We start from the raw sequence: 16,314 nt of genomic DNA, 5'->3' as shown, positions 1-16,314 counted from the left end.
AATTGGTGGAAATGTAAGTGAAGGAACAAACTCAAAGTTGTCAGATTTACTAAAAGATAGACCAAGTGAAAATAAAGTTGACCAAATGTAAAATAAGTCACTTTGTCTTCTTGCCTAAAACCTTTTTTTAATTTCAGAGCAAAGTAGATTCTCGCATTCAAAGAATTACATTGTATGTTCACCAGCCTGACGGCCTGCGGGTAAACACTGTTAGTCAGTCTCGTGGTTCTGGACTTGAGGCTCCTGTAGCGACTGCCTGATGGCAGGAGCAAGAAGGGTCTGTGCTGGGGGCGTGTTATAAATATATACACAATGGCACTGTTAAATGCAAAGATTTAAGCAAGAATCATTTCAAAGGGATGTGTAAAAAAAAAAAACTTAAGAATAAGTCAATTTTATGATTTTTATTTTTTAATATTTGTTTATCTATTTCAAACTTGTGTTATGCATCGTAGAGAAAGTTAAACATGTTTTCTTTATGTTGGGCTTAATAGTGAATCTTCGTTTACAATGAGATCCCAGCACATTGACTCCATTGATTCAGGGATATTCACAGACTGTAACACACACAAGGTGCCATCTCATCAGGACTCATTTGCATCTCTTAACACAGGTCCTCTTCGCTAATTGGCTGTGATACTTTGTGCCCATAGTTTCTTAATTGCAGAAATCTAAAAAGGTTTTTAAGGGAAGTCTTTTTTTCACATTTGCCCTCTGTCTTGCAAATAAGAGGAAAACAGATCATAGACAATGTACAATTGTACAATCATTTGTATTAAAAAATGATGTCTAAACCTCTTCTTATGATCAGTCAGAAATTTATACACACAACATTTAGTAACACTCTGGGTTAACTGTAGGAATCTACATTTGTGTTTAGTTTATATATATCTATATATCTATATATCATATATCTATATATCATATATCTATATATCATTTATATCTATATATATATATATATATATATATATATATATCTATATATATATATATATATATATATATATATATATATATATATATATATATATATATATATATATATATATATATATATATATATATATATATCAAGATTCTTTCGGTTATTTTATGGCTGTTCTTTTTTGTCAGTGTCGTGTCGCGGGTGAATGACGTCAGTGAGACGTTTCCCATCATGGCGGCGGAAGGCTGTGAGGAGATGAGCGGCAACGGGGAGCTCGAGGAGTCTTCAGGTAGTTAGAGCAATATTAATGAATGTACGATATGCCGTTTTTTTGTTTTACGGATATTAATGTGCATTGGTTTGATCTGCAAGTATTTTAAATAAAGGTCCGATGCGACTGGAGGCATGTTGACAAGCATGACAAGCTAAGCTATGCTAACGTGATTTCAAATGACGTTACACACAGAACGACCCAGCTCAGAGGTCCGTGCACCAACTTTAACTTAAAAAAGTGGTCTACAATCAATATCATTATTAGTTATGTCGTGAGGTCCACAACCTCCCAAAGGTAGCAGAGTCAGAGATCTAACCGGGGTGTACAAATGTTATGTGAATGACACTAGTATCTGCAGGTGTTTCAAGAATAAAAGCTGAACATAGGAAGCAGGGGAAGGGTCATGAATCACATCACATTGCATTTATTTGACCAGTGCCTTTTTCTTATGAAGGTTATTTTAATTTTTTTCTATTATTAGTGTCTCATTACATAAGTCGGCTGTGATATTGTTCTTTCTGTTTGACAGGACTTTGCGGGTTAGGGATTATGGCCAAAGGGTCAAATTCAGCATTATAGCTTCATGAAAAATGTTATGGTAAAACATTAGTAGCAAACAAGAGGTGCTTACCTGCTAAATCCCCTTCAATCATTTATACTGATATTACTGACTTCAATGTTCCCCCTGTTCAGCCATGGAGGCCTCTGAGGTTGCTGCATCGCCTCCGGCTGCAATGGCGGAGATGTCCGAAGAGAACGGCAGTCCCGCCGTGGCCCCTGAGGCCCCTGCCGGCCCCAATCCTGTTACCTTCTCAATGCCCCCACCTGCAGAAGATGAGGAGGGAGAGTTCCCCGCAGACTTTGAGCGCCTGTGGAAGACTGCCCACGACACTCCTCAAGACTTCACCGGTTGGACTGACCTACTACAGTACTGCGAGCAAGAGGTGTGTGTTATTGTTTTGACGTAAGAGTCGGAGGAGAATCAACAGGGTTCAAATAAAACCTTTTTTTGGGAACTATCATATTCTCCCTTAGTAAAGATTTATTGACCTCCTGTCTCCCAATGAGGCCACAAAGCATTATTGGTCTGGAGGCTTTCAGTAGCCCCAAATGACATTTGGATTAACATTTTCTCTCTTATGTCCAGAGTCACATCACAGCGTCACGCAGAGCACTGGAGGCTTTCCTTACTCGGTATCCGCTCTGCTACGGCTACTGGAAGAAATTTGCTGATCTAGAACGCCGTGCGGGGTACAACAACAAAGCAGAGGAGGTAAAACTGGAAAGATGGTTTACATTTCTGTGGTCATTCTTGCCCTAACCTTTATGAATACTTTAATGTTCATGTATACTTTTTAAGTGTTTTTGACTGGTTTCGTATTGTGGTGGGCTGTGTCAGGTGTGTACTCGGGGTCTCCAGGCAATCCCTCTGAGTGTAGATTTGTGGATCCACTACATCAATCTGCTGCTGGGAACACTGGACATGAACCTGCCCGATTCGCCCACGCGGATTCGCAGGTACTCTGATTAAAGACTCATCTTTGTTTGTTGTGTTTTATGCTGTTTGACATATGAGAAAATGTCAGTAAAACAAAAATTAACTGTTGTTGTTAAAGCTGTAATTTCAATAATTTTCCAAACCTCGACCCTCAGTGTGTTTGAGGATGCGGTGGTGGCAGCAGGTCTGGACTTCCACTCAGACAGGCTTTGGGATCTTTATGTCGAGTGGGAAAAGGAGCAGGGAAACATGAAGAAAGCAGCAGCCGTCCTGGACCGAGTCCTGAAAGTCCCCACCCAGCTCTATAACTCTCACTACGACAAGTAAGACCACACACGCATGAGCCAAGAAGAAGAAAATGCCAAAGTTTTTTTCGAATTTTGTTCGATGATGAATATCTTCAGGTGTCTAGTATTGAAAATAAATCAACATACTATTGTGATCTTTTTTTCTCTTGCTTGAACGATGCCTCACTCTTTCTCCCCCTTTTCAATCTTTTTTTCCTGCGATTAATCTTAATTTGCATCCTCCCCTTCTGCCCTCCGTCAGGTTCAAAGAGCACCTGAACAGCCAGGAACCTAAAGATGTGCTTTCCTCGGAGGAATATGAGGAGCTGAGGACGTTGTGCCGTCAGAGTCAGAAGGCAGAGCGTGCCGAACAAGCCCAGGAGGAGGAGGAGGAGAGGCCGCCAGGGGAGGAAGAGCCCGCCACACCCGAGGGCACAGACACAGTGAGTAACATGTGACTCACGCTCAGTTTGAAAGTTTCAAATATGTATAGTGAAGCAGAAGTTAAAGACATGGTCAATAGATGATTATTTTTTTATATTTTCCTACTTTTTGTGTTTAGGAGGAATTGATGCAGAAGATGAGGGAACAAGTGCTGGTTCGCAGGGACAAAGTGTACCAGGACAACGAGGGAGAGGTCCGCAAGAGATGGCACTTTGAAGACTCTGTGAGTTTTTATTTTTTCTTTCTCCTCCGCTCTGTTCATTTATTACTTCTTCCATCTTTTTGTGATTTTCCTTCCTCACTTTTTTTTTGAAACTCAAAACCAAGGCTTGACAACAAACATATTTTTCAGATACTTATTAATACATTCAATATGTTTGATGTTTATGATTAGTTTTAGTACTGGTAGACAAACCGTAATTTGTTGATACCTTACTTTGAGGAGTAACAACACATTTTTCTACAAAAGCCTTTTTCATTTTGTAAAAGATTCTAATGTTTCTTTAAAATGTTATGCCGGCTGAAAACAGTCATTTTGTACTAGAACGGTGTTGAAATCCTGAAAATATAAAATTAAAGTTAATGCCACCTTCCATTTGTTGACATTTTTAACATTTGAGTTTAAAAAAAATATTGAGGTTCAATCTTGAATCTTTCTGAAAACTGAAGCCCAAAATGGTCACGACCAAACAGCATTAATGTATTTTATTTTTATTTTTTTACAATAGTTTTACAGCAAAACATTCAGAATTCTTTTAAATATTCTGCTGCCCTTTTATTTATATTCATTAAACTGGTTACGCACTTACATCACTTGCTGATTTACTTATCTCTGGCCTGTAGATCAAACGTCCTTACTTCCACGTCAAGCCACTGGATCGCCTCCAGCTGCGGGCCTGGCACTCGTACCTAGACTGGGAGATCGCTCAGCTGAACAAGGACACCAAAGACCCGCAAGACCCACAAGACCCACAAGTCGCTCAACAAGGTCAGCTGTCGCTTGTTTCAGAAGATCTACAAATCTGTGTTAACATTTGAAAGCGTTCTCAGATTTTACGCCATTTTATGTGTCTAGATCCAGAGCAGGCAGCCACAGCCGAGTCGGAGGTCACAGCCCAGCCTCGGCGGGAATCTGAGGATGCTGAGGTTGCCCATGACGACCACAGGGTTCGCATCCTCTTCGAGCGTTGTCTGATCGCCTGCGCTCTGTATGAGGAGTTCTGGATCAGGGTGAGGAGGAAAAGTGTGCAAGTTGTATTTTAGTGAAAAAACACACAAAGGTCATGCACTGATGGCCTTCAATGAGTGCCGTATCGTCCACATCACAGGCGGACTGGAGGGGAAAAAGTGTCCCTTAAGTTACAGTCACAGACTGAAACCACTCAATCATCATCAACAATAGATGTTGTCCATATTAACAACCAACCAGTCACATTTAGTTGTAACAAAACCGCGGCAGTGAAACCCTGCACAGTGCACAGACAAGACATTGCAGCGCCGGCGACAGCAGTGCACATTGGCGCAGTGAGAGGCCGCAGCAAGAGCCACCAGCTGCCCCAGGTGCAGCAGCAACAACAGCGCTGTGGCTTGTTTATGATTAAATACGACTGTGAATGTATAAAACAGTAACATAATCAGCATTTTACTCATCAAACGCACATGACCCTCTGTGGGAAAGATCAGTGAATCCTGATATTCTAGCTTCTAGGTGAGACTCTCGCTTCACTGACTAATCACAGCGCATGTTAATGCTCACACAGGCCCTGTGACCAATCACACGTCTAGGGTCTCGAGAAGGCCTTTTCATGTTTTTTAACCAGGCTAATCTTACATAGATAAAGAGAAGTGAAATGTGTTTGGATATAAATGTTGTTAAACAGGTCCCAAGAAGCCATATGAGAGGACTAAAGGAGCAGAGGAACAGATGAAGACAGCTGTGCAATGAGAAAATAAGCTAATATGCACAAATAATTATAACACATGTAGTGTATTTGTGAAAAACAATTACATTATAAAATAGTTATAACTTTTAATTATTAAAAAAAGCAACTTATTTTATAGCTATAACTTTGTGATCCTGTTTAGGCCTCAGAAGGCTTAGAAGGCCCTGACGGCCGCCACTGGTGTATATAAGATCTCTGTGTAACATGTTCTCTTATATATGTCGTTCAGTACAATCAGTACCTGGAGTCGCAGAATATGGATGAGGCACGGGCCATTTTCAAACGAGCCTGTGAGATCCACTTGGCGTTCAAACCCAACATCCACATGCAGTGGGCGATGTTCGAGGAGAGGCACGGTACGACAAAACATGAACACACTGTATGAACGCAGCTTTATTCAATTTTCAAATGTTAAATGCCTTAAGTCGGTCTTAACCTTTTTTGGTTTGCATGACTATTCCTTTAAAGATACTTTGTGATGTCATCAATAACATATTCTGTGAATGTCAGTAAAGGTAAAACTGAAAAGTGTTGTCGTAAGATGTGTATGAATGTGACTAATAGGGCCACGCAGACAAACAAAAAGGTTATTTTTTAATTATTCCACTTGATTAGAAGCTGTACTTGACTTGGTTTTCACTTCTTTGTCATGAACTGAATATACAGTATATCAATATAAAGTCTTTCATTTGGGTCCCCTAAGTCCTCTAATGCCCTTTCTCATTATTCTAACACATGTAAGGTGCCCCATGGAGTTTTGTGTGTTACTCACCAACACTCTGTGTCTCAATGTCAAGCAAACATTTTGAATGGTAACCTTCCTCATTAGACTTTTGCAACACTGATTTTATTAAAAAGAAGGAAAGAAAATGCATTGTTTACTCATGAAATCTCCCTCATCTTTTCCATCAGGTGACTTAACTGAGGCCCGACGAGTGCTGGAGACTCTGGAGAAAACGCTACCAGGGTTGGCGGTGGTCCGTCTTCGCAGGGCAGCTTTAGAGAGGCGAGCAGGCCAGCTGGACCTATCGGAGGCCTTGCTGCGTGAGGCGGTGGATGAATCCAAAGAGAAGCCCACGTTACACGCTTTTTATTCCATCAAGCTGGCTCGTTTGCTTCTGAAGCTGAGCAGGAGCCCCAGCAGAGCCCGCAGAGTTTTACAGGAAGCGCTGGAGATAAGTCCGGTGAGAAAATTGGCACCAATAAAGCAGGCTTTTGGTCAATCTTCTCATCCTAAAAATCAATATTGAACACAAAACGTTAAGCTTAAGTAAGCTTTGCTTATTGGTGGCTCTACATGCTGAGCAAGTTCTTTTAACAGTCTGATCTAACGTTTCTAAACATCTTCTGATAAGTCTCCGTGTCCCCCCCTCAGGATAACGATAAGCTGCACCTGAACCTGTTGGAGCTGGAGGTGTCAGGGGACCCCTCAGCGGAGGCGGTGCAGGAGTGTGTTACTCGAGCCCTGGCAGCTCCCCTCGCCCCGCACACCAAGATCCTCTTCTCCCAGAGACGCCTGCAGTTTGCGGAGGACTACAGCAACTCTATCCAGAGGTCAGAGTTCGCCACAAGTCTTCTGTAAACCCAGAGGAACAGACCATTGATTGTCTTGGTACTGAATGTAGTTCTTTGTTGTCTCTGTGACCTCTGCAGTGTGCTGTCTGTCTATGAGGAGCACCAGAAGCTGCTGAAGGAGCTCGGTGGAACGAAGAGGGGAGCAGAGAACGGGTAAATTCACTCACATTCAAAACATTTCTCTCGCATTTGCAGCTGATCATGTTGAACACACAATATCAGATTGTGAGTGTCATGAATAGTATTTAGTTTGTTCCTGTTTCATGTTGGACTGGTTTCAGTCGTAATCTTAATCCACAATGTTTTATTTAAATGTTAAAGATATGACATGGTTGTAGCTCATGCATCAGTTTTAATGTATGAAAAATAAAGTCAGCTTTGTAACTTTATTGACAATTGAACATTATGCATGCTTTTATTTTGAAGAGCAACTTTTCTTTGTCTATCTTACCTTAACAAGACTTATTTTTTTATTATTTACTCTGAGAATCAATTTTCTTAAAACAAACAAAATAAAATAGACCAGCAGTGGAAAAACAGCTTTTTCCAATACACAACCACTTATTTCACAAATTGTCTAGATTCAAGGATATTATGTTATGGATATTTGTGTCATCGACCTCATTGATGATTCATCTTCCCAACTGGGGGAAACATTTTAAGATAAATACGATTAGAAGTCTGCAGATAAGATTGTTTTTCTTTTTTGCAGTGTAATTAAGATCTGTATTGAGATCATTAGTAATATTTTTTCATTATTAGGGATGACGACTTAGAGAAGCTAAGCAAAAGTGACGACGGCTCAGCTGTTGCCGTGTCTGCACAAGACCCACCTACCATGCCGCATGTCCCCATCACGACACCCCCTCCTCCCGTGATGGGGGCCGACGCCAGCTCACAGGCCAACTACGGGGGATACGGCAGCTGGTACCAGGTAAGATTGAGTTTATAGCACATTGTGTGGATAAAAAACTATTCAGGGAAATCTGTAATATATAAATGTGTATATATATAAATAAGGCTTGACTGACTTATAGGAAGAAGTTTGATGCATCATATATTTATTTATATAACAAAAACAAAAGAACAGTCCACATCTCCCCAGTTGTTAAATATGCACTGGTTTGCCGAAGAGCCAAATAATTGATTTTAAAGTTGTATTACATATTTATAAATCTTTACTTGGGCCTAAATATATGACTGACTTGCTCGAGCAATGTAACCCTCTTGCATCACTGGGGAGTGAACTGCTGTGGCGCTCGGGGCAAAGTCTCAACAGAGGTGGCTTTTAGTCCAACTGCCTGCTGCTTGAAAACCTTCATTGTTTTTCATGAAATGTTTTTAAACTGTAGTTCTAACTTTGTATTGTTGTTTTAACTTATCTGTGCAGCACCTTGAACCTACATTTTGCGTATGAAATGTGCTTCATGAATAAAACTTTAACTGCAAGTAAAACAAACTCTATAGTCGGGTTACTGTGCAGTTAGAGACGTTCTGTGTATCTTTTTATTACTGGGTCAATATTGATGTTTTATTTGTGTGTGTGTGTGTATATATATATATGTGTATATATATATATATATATATATATATATGTGTATATATATATATATATATATATATATATATATATATATATATATATATATATATATATATATATATATATATATATATATATATATATATATATACACACACATACATTGCATGCAATTGACATACAATTGGGACATACTACATTGTAATTAGATTACACGTTGAACTTTGACCCTCTTGCTCGTATATCTTATGTGCAGAGGATTGTGTGTCCGAATAGGCTGAAAAGAATGCTGGCATCTTGGTATTTTTGGATTATTGCATCTGACATACTATGTAATGGCACAAACTAAATCTTTTTCTGGCATATGAATAGTATGGGAGCACAGTTTGTCTTCACCCGCCGCCATTTTCTCAAGAATACCAAATCGAGAAAGCGAGATGACTCACTCCTTAGCTACTCCATCATCATCTCTGGGGGAAAACATTCTTAGTTATTATATTTATTATATCACTTTTTCAATCTGTCAAGTGAGTTGCTAGATTTACTTGCCGGTGTGGCATTTTGCTTCAACATTAATACTTATCATTTCTTGTGATTTCTTTTTTTTCCCCAGCAACCGCAGTACGGCAGCTACGGCAGCTACGGCTACCAAAACACCTGGAACTACAACCAAGGCTACTATCCTCCCAGCTAAGGCACTGTGACACCAAAAAGCCACAGTAAATGGCTTTGACCCAGGATGACTACCAGCTGGACAAACTGAACCACCCAGGCGTGCCGGTCCACCTGCTAAAATAATATCCCAGCGTCCTCTCCTCCCCGTCCTTCCTCTGAGTTACCTCACTGTCCTGGATGTGATTAAATAAGGGTCAGGATTTGAGCTCTTTTAGCATGTTGTGTCATTTCAGTGTTGAGTCGTGACTGACAAGTGGAAAGACGATGAAAGGAATCTACTCCTATTCTCTGTGCGTCAGTGTCTCTCCATTTTAATCAGAACTATTTTTGTATTTGTTTGCAAGCCCTTCGCTCCTGTTTTAAACTCATCCAGTTTATCCAACTTCACAGGTGATGTATGATTGACATTTTGTACCATTCCAGAGTAGGATATTTGTTTGTTTTTCTAATGTATATAAAGGTGTTTTATAGTGTCACAACAGAACCGTTTGTGTCATGTGTCAGTTTACTTGTACTTTCATAACAAGGGTGAAAAATATACTGTCGTACTCTTGCTTCTCTTCTCTTCAACGTTTTCTAAAACGTTGTGAAGGAGCATTCGGAACATAAGTGCATTGGCTCGTCATGTCGGTGGGAATTTTAGGAGAGCTTCACTAAATGAATTTGTGACGTGAAGCCACATAGCCAGCATGTTTAAGAGGCTGTAATTATCCTCTCAATAGTCTGAAAGCAAAGGAAGGAACAGGCTCTACTTGTTCCCTTTTATATCAAAGCTTGTGAATCATTGATGGTGCCGTCAGCCAAACGCAAAATCCGTCTAAGTCACATTCAAGTAGGGCAAGCACTCAATTCTTCCAGTCCACTGATACATGGACGGATGAAGAGATGTATATATTTATTAAGTCCATTAGTTTAATAATGTGACTCAAAGTGAGACGCTATTCTCTGAAACCAGTTTGCCGAATATGTAAATAAACAGCAGACCTCTTCAGTTGTCATAACAGGTAAAACTCATGTGTTACTAACATCTGTTCTATTCAAGTGTCCCAGTAAGCTGTGCCAGGACCTTTTAAACTGAAGCGGCCATCCTTCATTTATTTACACCTGTACGCTTCCTACTGTGACACAGTAGTTTTAAAGTCCACTTATTTTAAAATCCATGTGGCTTGTAAGTTATATGTGGAGATAACATCTGTTCAAAGTTAAAGGTGATGTTCTAGTTTTCTTATCCTCACCTAATCGCATAAAAAGACTATAAAACACGATGTGTTAATCGGTCTCTTTAGCCCACTTGTTCTTACTGGAAACAAAAACTAACAATGGTTTTTAAGCCATAGATGTGGTGCTCTAGTGATTATTTACTGCATCATGGAAATTAAGGAAACTGCAATTGTGTGGCTGCTTGAATAAGATGCATATCAGTACACAATCAATTACATTTGTTGGTTTTGGTCTTATATTATGTGACAGATCTATTTACGGAAGGTTACAAAAATAGTTAGAAAATTCAGTCCATGATTTTCCAAGTCAGCTTTATTTTAAGTATATTCTTGGTGATTATGCAGACATAATTGTCATCAATATATTTTAACTTATAAAAAAACTGGCAAAGTAGAATGTCACAAAATTCAGGAATATCGTGCAGATTAAATTTAAGTCCTTTTCATCAAGTAGGTCTTGTGTGGTACTTTGCTTTGTAAATATCAGGTTAAAATTAAACATGATGATTAAACATCATTTTTATAAATGCGTTGTTGAGACCATGGAGCAGTATCCATCAGAAGCCAGCTATCTTCACTTTGTTCTTGAGTAAATAAAGGTCACTGTCTATCTCACTGCACACAAACACAAAATCTATATCAAGCCCGGAATGGCAAAGGGCATCATTTATTCAGTGAGATAGCAAACTGTTTAGCGCTGTAAACTTCTTAAGAGTAGATAGAAACAATCTTAACGCAGCTTCGAGCTACATCTCTCTGCTTTAGTTCAGTTAGCTGACTTGTTGAGTGATACTAAAGAGGTGGCGCTTCTGTTCCAATCTGTTTCTGGTGTCTCTTGTGTTGATGCAGTGGAAGTGGTGAGGTAGGCTCACAGAGCAGATCCTCCTGATCTTACTTTTTGGCAACAACCAGCACAGCTGAAGGCACCAAACCTAAAAGCAGAAAGGAAAGTCACAAAATAAGGTCAGACACAGTTTAAGTGTTAGTTTTAGGTCCACACAAGCTAAACCACAAACCCTGATAATTGAGTTAAATGATGGTTACCTGTAGTAATAATTATAGGGAATGTGCTCTATATTCAAATGTAGTTCCAGCGCTCACCCAGTTCTTTGAGGGGTTTCTCCATGTCCAGTTCGGTGTAGACGTGACGGGGGTAGGGTGACAGCAGCGTGAAGTCTTGACCCTCAGGTGTATTGCCATTCACCTGCACATAGACGCGCACCGCCGCCAGCGGCTCCTGAGCCTTGAAGACTGCCGTGATGGTCGAACCGTCCAGCAGACGTACCTTTACCGAAGAGCACGGGAGCAGAAGGCGAAGGAGAGAAAAGTTGGGCGGTGGATAAGAGAGTTTGTTTTTCTTTTCACTTGACTATTCCATTCCAACGCTTTTCCAGTGAGACTTATTTGTTTACGTGTGCATTCATCATTCTGTTGTTACTTAAGGATGTACCTGTATCCTGGACTCATCGTACTCCTTCTTAGTGGGTGGAGGGCCGTGACTGGTGGGTGACGAGGGTCTGGGCTGGGCAGGTTGAGCCGATGCTGCAGTGCTCGCGGGTCCACCGCCAAACTAAACAAATGATTAAATAATTTACTATTGGTTCCGATAGGTGTGGTAAAAAGAAATAAATAGGAAGTGGCAGGGGAAAAAAGGAGACTGAAGGTCAAATGACTCGAACATTGACTGGGTTACCTTTTGTGCTCTCTCCTCTCTGTCTCGTGCAATCTTGTCTTTGACCCTTTGCCTGACAGATAAAAAGACAAGCAATACGAGGAATAAAGACGGTAAATAGTTGTCTTACTTAGGCAGTTGTTTACATTTGCTGACTTAAAAAGGGAACATATCTGTTCAAGTGCATGTGAATTTATCACTCATTCCTGCTCTGAGCTTATGAGTTTCGCATTCAAACAAGTAGCTGCTTTTAATTTTTCATGGAATGGAATTCAGCCATCGTTAGTTTCCATTGTGATACAGTCATCCACTATCTTTTTTTTATTTATACAGAATGAGGCAGAGATAACATTGCATTTAGTAATTAACTTTCTCTTTCTTATCAATAAAGGGAAGTCAAGTAACTGTTTTGAAAATATACAGAGTGGAAACATCTTTGGATGTTTAGGTACTGCATTATTTAATCTCTAACAAGTCATGACAATTTGGTCCATAAAAAATACTGTTATTACTACAGTATATTATAATTATACCATCTTATAATGAATACCTTACCTTGCCATTTTGTCTTCCATCTTCTCTTTCATGCGCTGATCAGAAAGCTTTTTCATATCATCATCCTGCAGCTTTTGGCGAATATGCTGCAGCTCTTGTCCGTCTTTCCTCCGCTGCTTCTCTCGCTCCAACTCTTCTGCCCGCTCTCGCTCTCGCCTCTCCGCCTGCTTCACCCGCATCAGCTCCTCTAGCCTGAAAAAAAGACAGACACCGGCATTTGCTTTTGTTATTTCAAGTGCTCTCTCTCTCTCTCTCTCTCTCTCTCTCTCTCTCTCTCTCTCTCTCTCTGCTGTGAAATGATTAAAATTTTTAATCAGATTAATCACAGGTTTCTGTGGATTAATCATGATTAATCACATATTACCGATATTTTCAGTATATTTTTGTAAAAACAAAAAGATTTATGATAAAAGACGGATATATACATTGTCATTTATGCATTGGGCTGCTGTTGTAAACAATGCAGCTATAGGCCGTGAGGTGAACCCTGTTATGGTTTCATGCCGCTCCAGTCGAGCATCTACGCGATCTTTAGCTCATAAAAAAAATCGAGTCGTTCTGAACTACCAAAAAAAACTTTGGCGTTGAAATTCCAGTTGATTATTGGTGCGGCGATGTTTTATGCAGAACTAGTTTCTTCAGAGTGTAACAGGATATTCGGTGCTCAGTGTTGCAGATTGGTGATGGAGAAGTATCGTATCAAAGGCTCAACATGGTTGTGTTTGGAGGATAATTATCGTGCATCTGGCAACCCCGAGATCGGTCGACCAATGACAGTTCTCTCTACAGTCAGAGCTAGCGCAAGAAGATGGGCGTAAGATACCGTTTCCACAACTTGTAAAAGCGTAATAACTTGTTTGTAAACGACTCAGAGAAACATAAATATCCAACGAGGCAAAATTCCGGATGTTTTGGAATCCCTGTCGGACGCATTTGTTATGTCTCGAAAAGAGGACATGTCCGGGAAAAAGAGGACGTCTGGTCACCAGGTATTCTCATTACTCACAGAAGTCCAGTGATCCCCTGTCAGCGCCACATGAGCCGTAGCAGCCAAGTCATTTTCCATTTTGTTCTTTCCAGCTTTATACAGCGCGTGGATTTGTGTCATGATTAAAGCGGAAATTCAACTATTTCCACTCTAAAAGAAGCTCATTCTGCACATGCGTTAAAAAAAATAACGCATTAATCCTGTAATTCAATCACAATGAGTTAATGTGTTATTTTTCACAGCTCTAATATATATATATATATATATATATATATATATATATATATATATATATATATATATATATATATATATATATATATGAAAAGTGTGAACTCTAACCTTCTAACTTGCTCAAGTTTCTCGTCCTCCGACATTGGCATCCTTGCACTTGTGTCATCACCATCGTAGCTGCCTTCTCCACCTGCTGTCCCTGAAACCAAAACAAATGCACATAAGAAGATATGCATTGTGTTGAAATATCTTTCTGTGAACCACAATTCATAGCAAAAATGTTTGCTGACATAAAAGGTTAACTTAACCTACACACCTAACACCACAATCATTAGATCCTCAGTGAGGAAAATCCACCACAAAACACAAAGGAACAAAGTGAAGGGACCCATTAAATCTCCTTGGTGTGGAGGTGATGTCACTTGGAAAAAAAAGTATACACAGAAAAAACGATACTCAAATGGAAAGATACCCAGCAACTAACCAACTGATATCACATCATGTTCAGTGTAAATTACAGTGACACACATTTAATTTACTAAAGGTAATTTGGAGTTTATACCTTGTTTATAGATGGTGACTATAAGAGTGAGCCACATGAATAAAATCCTGACATATTATATCAGAATATCATGATGTATCCTGTTGTACTTATATCTTAGAACAATAATATATGAACGGTTTATAGGGACAGGATATGTCTGTTTTTCTCTCATTGTTTGAATAAAATGATATTGTCATATTGGACATCCCTAGATGGCATTCATGGTGTAGTCTATTGTGCTTCCATTGCCCCGACCTTCAGCGGTGTCTGCTAGTGACGGCTGTTCTGTAGTGGACTGGCTGTCTGCTTCTCCTCCCAGAACATTCCCCACAGGCGGCACAAAGGGCTCATCGATGTCTGGGTCGTTCTCATGTTCCATCAACCTGAGGAAAGCACATCACACAGAAAGATGAGGGCTGATTACTTTGTTGATGACAAAAAGTCAAATTATAATGAGGGCATCAGTAGCACAGCTTGGTATTAGAAGAGAAACCTATTGTGTGACTTTTAGTGATGAAAGAGGGCTGTGTCCATCCAGTCATTTCAACACTGTGTAGTGTGTACGTATGGATGTATGTATCTCACCAGTCCATGGCTTGTTCTATACCCTGGTTCCCTGTGTTGGCCACCGCCTTTTCCCTGCAAACACAAGATAAAGGACAGGTTCACTCTACTGTTACACAGGTTTACTTTGACTTCTTTGGAAGTACATGAACTAGGATGTATTTTGATATTTGGTGTCGCTCACGCTCTGTTTCTATCAAAGCCCATCTCCAGCAGGCTCTCTAGTGTCGTTAGCTCTGCCATCTTGACCTGAAACACATTAAACACACACCAATGGTTATATTCGATAGCAATAACAAGCCGTAAAAAGGAGTAACATTACACAAGTACTGTGACGTTAAGGAAAGTTGACAATGTGTTCATATTGTGTTATATTCTACATACAATTGTGACGTTAATGTAGCTCCTTTACACAGGACTGAGCTAAATAAAAGTATTTAGCGAGCTAGTCAAGTTTTATTTGTCCTGTAACTTACTCTTTATTAGCAGCAAACCGCAACAGGGTAACAACGTGTCCAAATGGAAGTTGATGAATCGATCGTTGTGCCGTTTTGCTGAGTGCTACAATTAGCATCAAGGTGGCTAACGTTCAGATCGCGAGAGCGAGCCGAGAAGCCTCGCTGGATAGCTCGATTAAAATCGACCAGGATTTCTCACAAGCTCTCCGCCACTTCAGCCATTAATGTTTGTTTGTGAATAACACGTAAAGGCACAAATTCGTGTAATTTTATTTTTGACAGAGGCAATATCAGCTAATATATTCATGAAGACAACGTTAGTTAGCTACTCACACATCAGTCAACAGCGCTTCAACAGTACGGGAGCCCACAAAGATCAAACTGAACCGCATGAGAAAAGCGAGAAAGAAATGTGTGTCTCTGGCGCTATTACAGACATATACTCATGTACTTATAATGTGCTAATGTATACGTTTGATAATTTATCACCAAGCATTCATTTATAATAATGAAACTTGACAATAGTCAAAAAGTCTTAGTGAAAACTAATATTTTAAACCAGTTTATTGGATATACTGCGCTAAAATGCTTTACTAGGAATTATTTCAGTAATCAGTGGTGAAAGAAGTCCAAAAGTAATGTAAACAATGTAAAACAAGCTCAACAGTTTTTGTTTTACTCTTGAAAGAAAGCAGCCAGGCTAAATGTTGATGTATGCTTCTTGGGTGCAACATGCAGCTGTGATTTATTGTCTCTTCATGTATTTATTTAATCAATGCATTCATAATAATTACGTCTACTACACGCTAGACCAGAAATTGAGTTTTTCGATAATATGTGAGCAGAGACTGGAAACAAACAGTGAATGAAGAGGCCTTAGGGTGAGGAGGCTCATTTGAAGTGCTTAAGGGC

At 39.7% G+C, this 16,314-nt stretch overlaps 2 protein-coding genes across 3 annotated transcripts; one reads left to right on the top strand and one right to left on the bottom strand.

Annotated features, from left to right (window-relative positions):
- The first annotated feature begins 1,135 nt into the window (after nucleotides 1–1,135).
- On the top strand, nucleotides 1,136–9,831 carry si:ch211-114c17.1 (pre-mRNA-processing factor 39). Its single transcript, XM_068581009.1, has 15 exons — nucleotides 1,136–1,217; nucleotides 1,896–2,146; nucleotides 2,350–2,475; nucleotides 2,602–2,720; nucleotides 2,856–3,023; nucleotides 3,250–3,430; nucleotides 3,550–3,654; nucleotides 4,275–4,419; nucleotides 4,507–4,661; nucleotides 5,604–5,730; nucleotides 6,287–6,558; nucleotides 6,750–6,928; nucleotides 7,028–7,102; nucleotides 7,712–7,883; nucleotides 9,106–9,831. The coding sequence occupies exons 1-15, from the start codon at nucleotides 1,160–1,162 to the stop codon at nucleotides 9,184–9,186; spliced, it is 2,214 nt and encodes a 737-aa protein (XP_068437110.1). The 5' UTR covers nucleotides 1,136–1,159; the 3' UTR covers nucleotides 9,187–9,831.
- An 851-nt stretch (nucleotides 9,832–10,682) lies between these two features.
- ubxn1 (UBX domain protein 1) lies at nucleotides 10,683–15,783 on the bottom strand. 2 transcript variants are annotated; one of them, XM_068584619.1, is made up of 10 exons: nucleotides 15,736–15,783; nucleotides 15,129–15,193; nucleotides 14,966–15,019; nucleotides 14,636–14,763; nucleotides 13,945–14,035; nucleotides 12,615–12,806; nucleotides 12,081–12,132; nucleotides 11,838–11,957; nucleotides 11,489–11,672; nucleotides 10,683–11,319 (listed from the first exon to the last, which is right to left on the bottom strand). In XM_068584619.1, the coding sequence occupies exons 2-10, from the start codon at nucleotides 15,185–15,187 to the stop codon at nucleotides 11,279–11,281; spliced, it is 921 nt and encodes a 306-aa protein (XP_068440720.1). In that variant the 5' UTR covers nucleotides 15,188–15,193; nucleotides 15,736–15,783; the 3' UTR covers nucleotides 10,683–11,278. The 2 variants fall into 2 exon arrangements, with proteins under 2 accessions (XP_068440720.1, XP_068440728.1); XM_068584627.1 differs by lacking the exon at nucleotides 15,736–15,783 and adding an exon at nucleotides 15,421–15,729.
- Nucleotides 15,784–16,314: the final 531 nt, after the last annotated feature.

This window comes from Clinocottus analis, unplaced genomic scaffold, assembly GCF_023055335.1.
Source record: "Clinocottus analis isolate CAN_PGR_092001 unplaced genomic scaffold, fCliAna1.0.p SCAF_10, whole genome shotgun sequence".
Taxonomy (NCBI): Eukaryota; Metazoa; Chordata; class Actinopteri; order Perciformes; family Cottidae; genus Clinocottus; species Clinocottus analis.
This window is presented reverse-complemented; position numbering and strand designations above follow the sequence as displayed.